This window comes from Corapipo altera, unplaced genomic scaffold (assembly GCF_003945725.1).
Source record: "Corapipo altera isolate COAL_440 unplaced genomic scaffold, ASM394572v1 55, whole genome shotgun sequence".
Taxonomy (NCBI): Eukaryota; Metazoa; Chordata; class Aves; order Passeriformes; family Pipridae; genus Corapipo; species Corapipo altera.
Genome location: NW_020884882.1, coordinates 8,322,745 through 8,333,655, shown reverse-complemented (window position 1 = coordinate 8,333,655; position 10,911 = coordinate 8,322,745). Strand labels below are relative to the sequence as shown.

General features: G+C 51.3%; 1 protein-coding gene across 1 annotated transcript; it reads right to left on the bottom strand.

Moving 5' to 3' along the window:
- Positions 1 to 438: 438 nt before the first annotated feature.
- LOC113945765 (SRSF protein kinase 3-like) lies at positions 439 to 9,236 on the bottom strand. Its single transcript, XM_027640301.1, has 11 exons — positions 9,191 to 9,236; positions 8,925 to 9,033; positions 8,343 to 8,430; positions 6,748 to 6,835; positions 6,467 to 6,573; positions 4,389 to 4,551; positions 3,091 to 3,176; positions 2,535 to 2,642; positions 2,038 to 2,107; positions 1,861 to 1,953; positions 439 to 626 (listed from the first exon to the last, which is right to left on the bottom strand). The coding sequence occupies exons 1-11, from the start codon at positions 9,234 to 9,236 to the stop codon at positions 439 to 441; spliced, it is 1,146 nt and encodes a 381-aa protein (XP_027496102.1).
- Positions 9,237 to 10,911: the final 1,675 nt, after the last annotated feature.

The following is a 10,911-nucleotide window of genomic DNA, read 5'->3' as shown; positions in this document are numbered from 1 at the left end:
GTCCCGGCGAGGGGTCCCGGGGGCACCGCCCGGGGCCGCGACCGGGACCCGCCCCGCCCGGGCCGGGCCGGCGGGGCCAGCGCACCCACAGCGGGCCGGACCCCGTCCCAGGAGCCCCGAACAAAGGCCGCGGGGGCCGTGAGGCGGAGGGGCGGCCCCTCGGCGGGAGGAGGGGCCCCGCGGCGCCCTCTGCCCGCGCTCGGCCGGGGGGCTCCGCCCGGTGCCGGTGCGCGGAGGGAGCGCTCTGTGCCGTCCGCAGCGCTGCAGGGACGCGGGAGGAAGAGAGCGGAGCCCCGGCGCGGCGGGATAACGCTGGGGCTGCTCAGCCGGGGCCGCTCGAAGGAGGCCGCGCACCGGGGGCGGCGGGAGGGCAGCAGCTCCCGCCGTGTCCTCGCCGCCCCCGCGGGAGGGCGGTCTGGCCCCCGCCGGCAGGCCCGGTCACGGCGCGGTGATCCAGGCGTGCCGCAGGCTCTGCGCGGCGCTGGCGCGGCGCTCGGGCGCGTAGTGCAGCGCGGGCAGCAGGAAGGCGGCGAAGGCGGCCGCCGCCCGCGGGGTCCAGCCGTGCCGGTCCGCCAGGGTGCCGGGGAGGCTGCGGGGACAGAGCCGGGAGAACCGCAGGAGCGCGCCTGGCGGAGACAGCGCGGGCGCGGCGCCTCAGTCACACCGGCGCGGCTGAGGTGGCCGCGCCTCGGCATTAACCCAAAGCGCCCTGAGAGATCCCTGCCTGCGCCTTGGAGTCGCCTCTGTGAGCTCCACGTGCGCTGCCCCTTGCAGGTTTGGCTCTCGGGTCTTTCTTGGGAATCGTCTTCCCAAGCTAGTGTTTGGAGGCTCCCCGTTCCCGAGCGCTTCCTAGGCGAGAACATGCCAAGAGTGTGCAAAGTATTCCCAGAATAGCCCTGCCAGAGCCATTGCTGCTTGTTCCCTGGGCCTGCCCACAGGCACCCGGATGCATCTGGCTATTTCAGAGCTCACAAGACACTAATGTTGAATTCGCTTCCCGTTTATGAGCTCTGTGGGGCCTAGAAAGAGTGTATGACTGACCGAGGAACTGCCCTCGTCCCTGGGAGCCCGTGGTGTAAATGCAGGGATTCAGGTTAAACGTGTGTGGTCAGGCCAGGTTGGTTCACGTGGAAAGTGAACATAGAACTAGTTCTGACTCATTTCTTTTGAGTACCATAGAATGAATAAGTGTGAGCAAAGCATGTGGATGTGCGGGAAGGTGCTTGTTGGATTCCAGCATGGCACCAGCACTCAGCACTGAATGAGCTGTGGGTAGGCTGAGGCTATGGGTCTCTGAGTGTGAAAGCAGAGAAAGAGGATTACAGCCCAAAGTGCAGAAGGATGGAGTCGTGTGATGTGATGTGGTGTAGTCAAAGACAAGAATTTCAAGACTGATGAGTCAAAGGGAAAGGAACTGGGGAGAATAAAACAAAAAAGATGTTACAGTTGGGTCAGAAGACTAAATATAGCAGCCATGCTGGAAGGATGTGAGTGTCCCAATCCTGGTCATCATTGTTCTCTGCCAGTGAACGGGTGAAATCCAGCCAGTTACACACTCTTCAGCCTTCCTGGTGTGTAGCTGTTTCCTGTCTGTATTTCCATTCTCTCCAAATCCAAAGGAGAAAGAATGGAATTGTTTTCCCTGTTGGGTGTTTGCTGTGACTGTTTTTCAGGATTTTGTATTCATCCCTGGAATGCTCATGGGTTGCAGAGGTAGGCAGGGCAGGGAGTGTTACTGCTCTTTATGAAATCTCTGTCTTGTGTAATGTAACATTTGGGGTGTTTCAGTGTGAGCTGAGTAGGAGTGTGTCAGAGATCCAGTGTGATTTTTAAAGTAAACTTCCTTATTCTCGTTCTTACCTGGCCTGCTGAAAAATTTTGTTGACTTGTTCCATGAGAAAGCAATTTGAGGAGGAATTCTTCCCAGGAGTTCGATAATACGAGCAACATGATCTAGACAGAGGAGGGAAAACACATCTAGATACAATAGTTGTGACACTTCTGTCAGTGAAATGAATAAAACTGATGGAGTCCTACCATCATCTCTGGAGAAATATTTCCCAGGTTGAGGATCAAACAGACGCTCCCCAGTTGCCATTTCAAATGCCTAGAAATGGAGTAGCATTGTTAATTGACTAACTGTTTTGGAGTTTTTCTTCCCTGCTAACTAATAGTATTGATTTCCCTTGTGATCACACAAACCTGATCCTAAAATGTGGAAATACACTGGCACACTGGCTTGATGTCTACCACAGTGAAACAGCACCTTTAACTCTGTCAGGATGAAAAGCAGCATGTGCCTGATTCGGTCTGACATACACAGAGTGTGAATTGCCTTAGAGCTTAAACTAATTAGGAGTGGTTTTTATCAGCAGCACGCTTTTGGCCCAAAGTGAATGAGTGCAGACAGCCTCTTTTGCCTTCTCAACAAGGAAGCTTTGCTTTACATGAAAAGGTGGGTGCCAAGGACATACTGCCCTGGCCAGTTAGTGTCTGTCACCTCCTTGCATGCACAGCATTGTCCCCAGTCCTACCAGGCAGGCTGTGCTCCAGATATCTGCAGGAGTGCCATAGTCTAATCCAAGAAGCACTTCCAGGGCACGGTATGGCTGGGTCTGTATCTCCTTGGAAAAGGGCTTGTACTGAAACAGAAACAAACTCCCTTTGGTTGGCGTCCCTGAGCCAGTCAGAGCAACACTGGTGGTCACAAGCTTCCTGCACAAGGAGGGGACACAGGACAGGACAGAACATGTGTTCTCAGCTCTGCAAAGGGCACAGCCAACACATTCCCAGCCCCACTGACACCAGAGGGAGTCTACCTCCCAACATTTCTCACTGAACATAGTTTTGAATTTCTAATTGCAGGGATTAAGTGCAAGCTGGAGAAATGTCCAAAGTTAACAGTGTCTTTGGGAGCACAGGGCCCAGCTCTGAGCTGGGAGTGCTGAATATAGCACCCCCCAAAGCTGGCATCTCTTCAGCACACTGAAATAGCTATTCAGCTGTAATGGGATGGACATGCAGGGTGGGATGGAAAGGAGCACGCAACCTCCAGGGTTGTTGCAGGATTGAGACTTGGAGCAGACTCACTGTCCAGCATGCGCTGCCTAGATCTGCAATTTTCACTTCTATGCTCATTAAATCAGATTCTTCCAACTGATTGCCAGGATCACCTCCTAGATGAAAAGAACAGAGAGAAATTGTGTCTTTCCGAACCAACAGGTACACATCACTTACCATAGGAGAGGTATGTCTGCCTGCCTTTAAAGTTTCTCAGCCTAAAAGGTCCTAAAATGCTTTTTATCATCAATCAAAGGCCACCTCTGGTTTTTGAGGAAATGCAAAGGAAGCACTGATATTCAGTGAAAACAAGAGGATGTTTGGGAAGATGGTAGCTTGGAATTGAACAGTGTGATGTGCTCCTGTCCTGCTGCAAGGTTCCTCTAGCACCAAGGTTAAATTACTGTGGGCCCAGAGGAGAGCACATCCTACCAGCACTAGTGTGAACCAAAACATCTGTAATTCCTCTTCAGCCTTCAGCAGCCTGGCTCTCATAGACCTTGGACACAGCCTGCTTGGCAAACATCGTGAAGGTTACATTTTCATATGACCCTAGGAAACAGTAATTCCTGCTTTAGTGCTTTACAGTGAGCTGTCAGCCTATGCCTAATACTGTGCTTTTCTGCTCTGAGCAAAAGACTCAGTCGCTAATTTAGGATTCCCTGATTGCCTCAGAGTTTGAGAGACAAAACAGCACTGTCATGGGAGAAATGCTCACAGGAGAACACAGTGCAGGGATAATATGAAAGGTCTCATGGCTGGGAGATGAGCTAATCTCTTGAGAAATGCTCCAGCCCTACATCTTATTCAATATTCACACCATTCCCTGCAAATAAATTATGTCTCAAAAGGCCTTGAAGATTAGCAGTACATACAAGTCTCCCACAAACCTCAGAAATATGGGAAATAAAGAGCGGAAGTGTCACACAGCTTTCTGATCAAACCATTCTGTATGTAAACCTTTCAGTGGCTGAAAACACCGGACACAGGGAACTGTCCCTGTCTGGAACTTAAAGCCAACAAGAGTGAGCTCCGATGCCGGGGGGGGGGGGGCTGTTGACAGATACATGTGACCAGTTTTCCTCCACACAAACCCACCTGCAAGACCACATTTCTGTTGGTGCCTTGGGTAATCCTCAGCCTGATATTTGTCTTAGGCAGAGATAGGAGAGGCCTCTCAGCAGCCCAAGCTGGCTGTAGTATTTTGTACTGGCTGTTGCAGGAGATGGGAACCTTTCCTGAGGTATCCGTAGCTGCTGCCTCTGTTTCCCTCCCAGCAATAAACATGTAAGTCCCTCTTCTTGCTGCAAACCCCCTGGAGTGCTCACCTGCTCCCTTCAGCTTCACATGTGTTCTCTGGCCACAGTCAAGCATGTCCATGAGAAGCCTTTGGAGGCTTTTGTCGTGTCCATACAGTAGGATATTCTCCGGTTTGATGTCTGCATGGATGATGCGGCAGCGCTTGTGCAGGAAGTACAGCCCTGCCAGCACCTGGGAGAGCAGGGAGCACGTCACACCGGGCACACGAGGGGCCCCACCAACCCCCCCTGCCCCAGCAGCTCTCAGAGCAGCCAGGCACAGCGGGTAGGGTAGTTGTGGGCATTCTGGTACTGACAATAACTATCAGCCGTAAGTTATTTCCTGCTGGGGTGGCCCTGTGGGAGCAGGTTCCAGGGGTTCCATTGCACAACACAGCAGGAGGAGCAGGTGCCGGAGCCCCACGAGCCCAGCGGGGGCCTGGGGAGCCCAGGGGGGACAGGGCTGTTTGGGGTGACACGCAGCAAAAGGCAGCACGAAAATCCACAGACACCACCATGGATGGGCAAGCCTGGTGAGATGGGAGGAGGGTGGGGCAATGAGGAGGCATTTCAATAACAGAGCTGAACTTTCTTCTGAAAAATCATTCCTGTTTGTACGGCTGTTATGGCCTAGGACCACTGTGCCTTCCTGCTGATTATAACCAGCCCCCAACTTCCATCTGAATGACAGTGACATGGCATGGGAGGGTGTCCCATCATACCAGGAAAGAAGGAGGCACAGCATAACCCAGACAGGAGGTGGGAGAGACCATGAGTGAGTGCTTAGAGAGGATTTCAGGGCCCTGCAGGAGAGCCATGTAGGGAAAGAACAGCCTACAACGGAGCAGGGAAAACCTGGCCTGTCACGGGGGAGAGATAAACAACACCTACCAGAGAGGAACAGTCACTATCAGAAATCAATAACAGCAGAAACGCTACAGGGAGAGTTACATTTGTTTTTTAAACACTCTGGACAGTCATAAAGGGCTGGCAAATATTCTCTGTATTATCAAATTCTATTCTGGGATGAACACCAGCCCCAGGGAAATACCAACCTTAAATGGTAACTGTGAAACGTGGGGAAAGATTTAAATAACTAAACTGGAATGAATCAGAAGTAAATACTGCTCCAGTGCTGATCTGAAGGGGGAAAACAGATCTGAGATTTTACAATTAAAACAGATAATGGATCAAGCAAAAGGCCTGGGTGTAAAATGAGTCACAGAGATGAATACCACTACATTTTTGTGTAACATTCAGGTGTTAATGGAGCTTCTTTAGAGAAAGAAGAGGATATTCCAGGGAAAAAAAATGACGGAGGAAGCAGTTTTCTTTCTTATTGTCCCTAGAAGGGCACAGGAATCAGGGTAGCAAATCTTCATCTTGGCAAGTGTGCAGACTTCTGATAAATCTCAGCATGAGAGGCAAAATGTAATTTTAACTCTTCTAAGGCCTCATTCAGGTTCTCTATGCCTTAAGCACAGCCAGTGTATAAGAAACTCAGTTTTCACAATCTGTTTGAGCAGGACACCACATCCTTGCAGGGGATGAAGGAGGAGTTGGCTCTGTGCAGGAAAACCTTAACATGGGAGGAGAACCAGCCAACCACATCAGCAATTTAGAAATTCCTAGAAGGATGGGAGGGAGAACTTGAGCAGCCTTCAGTGGTACCATGCAGAAAGCTGCTGGAGCTGACAGTGCTACCTGCGGCTTGATGCCAAGGCAAATGCCAATGGCCTGGCACTGCTGCCAGAAGGGACTTCTCAGGGCAGCAGGAGGGCAGAGATACATGTGTTTTGCACAAAAGAAGCAGAACTATGGCAGGCTGTTTGCCCCCTGCTACCCCTATGAGCAACAGAACTGCTGGAGAACTCCATGATTACTGAGATGATGGGAACAGAAGTGCTGGCCCTGACGCCCTGGTGCAGGTCTGCTGGTGCTCCATGGTGGTGGCCCTGACTTCTTGCCAAACCCCAGGAGGCTGCAGCTTGGGCAGTACCACTCAAGTAAGGCCCAAGTACTGCCCATCTCCTTGGGAAGAAGACTATGGTATGTCCCTTAGCCAACAGTCCCTTGGTGCCCTCACCCAGTTCCAGCTAAATTCTCACCTGCTGTAAAGATTTTTTCACAAAAGGCAAAGGCAGTCCCTGAGTTGTGTAGTTTCCCATCAGACATCGCAGGGAAGGACCCAGCACCTCAAATACCAGGCACATATGTGGGAAAGAGTCAGGGATTCACTAACAGGGAGAAGATCCTACCACCAGCCCTTTGCTTTTCACCAGAGCAACCAAATACCTCCTTATCTCCTCAAAAACCTCTCCCCTCCAGCCACCTCCATGTGCCCAGGCTTTGCTGGCTCAGAGCTGCAGCACTCTCCACAGAAGGATATGGAAGCCATTCTCTCCAATCATTCTGAAGTCATCGAACAAAGAGACGATATTTTCTCCTGCCCGATCCTTCTTCTTCATACAGTTCACCTGAGGGGGAGGATTCCAAGAAAGCTGCAATTAGAGGTATTGTATGCACAAGGACACCTTGCACCTGTTTTATCCTGTTCCCAGGCTTTCTCTTCCAAGAATTGGCACTTCATGACAAATCCCATGAAAAACCAAATGCTCCAAGCACACAAGCAGAGTCTGTTACCAAGGAATGAGTTTCTGCATGTTGTCCCACTCTTGACCAGGTGGGACCATCACCCTCACAGTGTCAAAATAACTCACACTGATCCTGCTAATAGTGTCTAGCAGACTTTCTGCTGCTTATTCTATCCATGCAGGCCCATAAAGTGCTCCTACTTGTGCCGGGAGGGAATTTCCTCAAGAACACAGCTCCCTGCTCTCAGCAGCGATTTCCTTTGCCTTTCTGCAGCCTTTGCTCTTTGTTCCCAGAGCTAAGAGTAGCAGGCTGGGACATCACCTTTTAAAACTCCCACCATCCCTTCAGTAATTTCTCTGAAAAAGGCTTGTGCTGGCACGACAGGGGTGAGCAGCCCTGGAAGCCACAGGGGCCCAGATCGCCTCTCTTGGCAGCTCTGCAGGCACTGACCTCCCTGTGCTGGTGGGAACAGCCCTGGGAACCAGCTGTATGCTGCTGAATGGGCAGGCGTGTCTCTCGGAGACAATTACTAATAAATCAGGGGGAAGGCTTGGTCTGTATGCAGGGTTGTGCTGATGTGTAGAAAAGCAGCCCTCTGATTACATTAAATTAGTACCACTTGGTACTTCCTCTTGCATCACTGCATCTGGCTCATGTCCCTTTGGATAGGGCCTGCAGATTTACAGGTGTGAACTAAACCTTTCTCAAACCTGTTGGAGAAAGGCCGCAGAGTAATTTAAAATGTAAAATTTAATGGCTTTTACTCATCTGACACTGATGTAACTTCGTATTTGGGCAAGCTTAAAGAATTGTAACCATGAGCTTTCTAGAACCAGCAGCTCAAGCCCAAGCACCTTCAAAGGCCACTCACTGAGAAACAGATACAAACACCTAATTACCACCTTCATTAGCAAAGACAGGAAGAAGCTTTCTGACTTCAGATGTTTATTATATTTTTGCTACATCATACTTTTTTCTATTGCAGATATTGCCTTTTATTTCAGTATCAGAGCTGGGAATGACAGAGATACAGCAAACACACTCCCATCTCCTTCTTAGGAACGTTACCATCTTCTTCTGTTGACTATCCACCTTATCTTTCTGCAGGTTCCTCCTATTTGCTGGATTTCAGTCTCATCTAAAAGAAATGGGCCAACAGGACAAGTGGGACACAGCCAGCATGTCCAGTATGACAGGAGGAAGGAGAAGGTTCATGTTTCAGAAACCAATGCTACACCAGGGTGATTTCTATGAATTTCCTAATTTTTGTGGTTTTTTCCTGTTCTCCACCTAGCTCCTTGTACTGAGACCTGAAGGGAGAGGGGATGGTGAGGCTGATACTCAGACCTGAACTCTGGAGCAAAGCACAGAGCCCCAGAATTTACTTACACAGCGGAGGAGAGTGACCTCATCCTGGGCAGTATCAGCAAAGCCTTCCCTGCTTTTCAGGACCTTCACAGCTACTTGTTTCTTCCTCCTGGGAAATGAACCACAGCTGCCAGCCAACACATGTCAGAGTGGCCCTAACATGCAGCACCTCCCCTTCTCCCAGTCACCCAGCTCTGAGCTTCCCAGGGAGGGTGCTGCCTTTCTGTAAGCACCCTTGGCCTCAGTCTGCAGCACGCCAGGCCCATGGGCATCTCTTCTGCTGGCATCTGGCAGCACAGCTGCCCCAGGAACCAGCAAGGGACTGGAGAGGAAAAGGCAGAGCGTGGGTACTGCAGGGTCTAAATGAGAAAAGAAAATGCAGAGCAAGGGCTGATCCCACCTCATTTATGTTCTTTGGTTTCTGGGGACCAGCTCTGCTTATTGCACCCCACTGATCTCACTGCCAGGTTTTCCCTGTGTCCGGGGATGCTGATATGCTTCCAGGCAGGCAGCTGTGCTCTGCTGCTTCTGCAAGAGGGGCTGGTCCTGTCCAGGAGATCAACCGCCCATTCCCACCTCCCCAAAAGGCAATTCACCCCTCACCTCATGTCCTGGCACAGCCAGACGGTGGCAAAGGCGCCGCAGCCCAGCTTTCGCAGTGCCTGGTATCGCGTGTTGAACACCTCTCCCTCCTGCACGGGGTGGTGGCCTCCTGCAGGGACCATGGCCAAGAGACATCAGTGACATCTCTAAATGCTCTTAGGCTGAAGGAGCAGCTGAGGACAGCCGGACAGGTCTTGGTGACCTCCTCTGGCCTGGGAAGAACCTGGCACGATCTCGGCTCTAGAGCTACATGCCCAAGGACTGACCTGTGTGTTGGGCTGGCGGCATCTCCTCCTGCACCTGCTCCTCCATGGCCCAGCAGTACAGCAGATCCTGGCACGAGGGGACGGAGGCAGTGGGGAACCAGGTTGTGGGGAACAGGCAGTGTGATCTTCAGCACTTTACTCCTTTAAAGAGAGCTGGAGAGCAGCTGTACTTCTGCTCCACACTGTGCACATTGATTCCCTCTTCTACTCCTGCTGCCCCCTTGCTCCTTTCCTTCCCATTCCCCTCACCAGCTCCTGGAACCAGGCTTTAAAAACACTTTTGGCACTTCATGGAGACAGGGATTATTTTAAGAGTTCAGAAGAGGAAAGCTGGCAGGCTGGGGCTGGGCCAGGGCCAGGGCCAGGTGGGAGTCTCAGGTTTCTCTGTGTCCAGTATGGATTTTCAGGGGCTTAGCGGGGTCTATGGGATTCCCTCCCCATTCCAGCTGAGAAGGGAATGCATTTGGGCTTTGGCTGTCAGGAGGAGCCCCCAGCTCCAGAGGGGTGTGAAGCAGAACCAGCATTTTAGACACTGCAGCACTGCTCCTCTGCCCACAGCCCAGCCCCAGGGCCAGAGCATGGGTTTATCACTGACCATCTCGTGACATCCCAGCAAGAGGCTGCTCCCGGGGTTTGTTACTATGACAGCCCAAGGTGCAAACACTAAGACAGTACAGACAGACTAATCCAACTGCTGTCCCCCCATACTGCAGCACCAGTGTAGAACTGGCTTCAGCACTGGTCCCCTGAAATAGCAGCCCAGAGCCCCTGTTACTAATGCAATACAGATGTAAGCTGCCGTAGCTGGGGCACTCCCAGCCTTTCAAAATTCGGAAATGTCACTTGCTGTAGTGCCAAAGCTTCAGGCTAACACACACTGTCAGAGCCCGAGACAGGTGATAATAATCCCCATAGACCATTAGCACAGGTAGAATTATTGACCTTTAAATCCTCCAAATCCGGTTGCTTAAGCTAAGGACTCTTCTGAACCAGAGGATTTTCAGAAATAATTATAGAGGGCTGGTGGTGCTGGTGGCAGCAGAAGCCACTTGACAGGGAGTACTTTCTTCCAGGTGCTGAGATAGAGGTGTGACTTCCTCAAAAGGCTAAAGTTTCTTTCCACCTGCTGATACTCCCTCCCAGCGCAGCAGCCAAAGGCACAGCCTGCCTTTGGGCACCCAGTAGGCTCCCAGCTCAGCTTTATTTAAGGGTCAGACTGAGCTCAAAACTCCCATCCTGTCAGGGATAACCCAAAGTGCCAGAGCTGACATTGCTCTGTTCACCCAAGGCCATAAAGAAGTCTGAAAGGAGCTCAAAATGCCTCCCCCTCCTTACATTTCTACACCTCTAACCCTGGCATTTATGCTGTTTGGAATCAGCCTCTTTCAGGCATAAACCTCCAGCATGCTGCATGTCTGCACAGCCACTCTTCTCAGCAAATACTTGATAACATCTTGGCTATGAAACAGAGCTGAAATCAAAATTTTCCATATTTGTGAACAGACTAGCAGTATCCTCGCAAGGTCCTGCACCATCACTATCTGCCCAAACCCTCTTCACTCATGCCATGAGGACAGCAGGGGCTGAGCTGAGAGCTGGGGAACAGCTGGAAAGATTTAATGATGCCACTCACTATTCACCTGTCAAAGGAAAACTCATGAACTTGGAGAGAGGGCAGTTCAACAGCATCTTCCCTTAGTGGAGTGTTATGGTAATAGGAG

Bases quoted from the DNA above. Each gene is read 5' to 3' on its own strand.
- LOC113945765 (XM_027640301.1), bottom strand. From the start codon at position 9,236: ATGGAGGAGCAGGTGCAGGAGGAGATGCCGCCAGCCCAACACACAG. The intron at 6,574-6,747 runs ATATCCTTCTGT...ACTCTTTCCCAC, and splicing joins GATTGGAGAGAATGGCTTCC to ATATGTGCCTGGTATTTGAG. The intron at 2,108-2,534 runs GTAGGACTGGGG...CTCCATTTCTAG, and splicing joins TCTGGAGCACAGCCTGCCTG to GCATTTGAAATGGCAACTGG.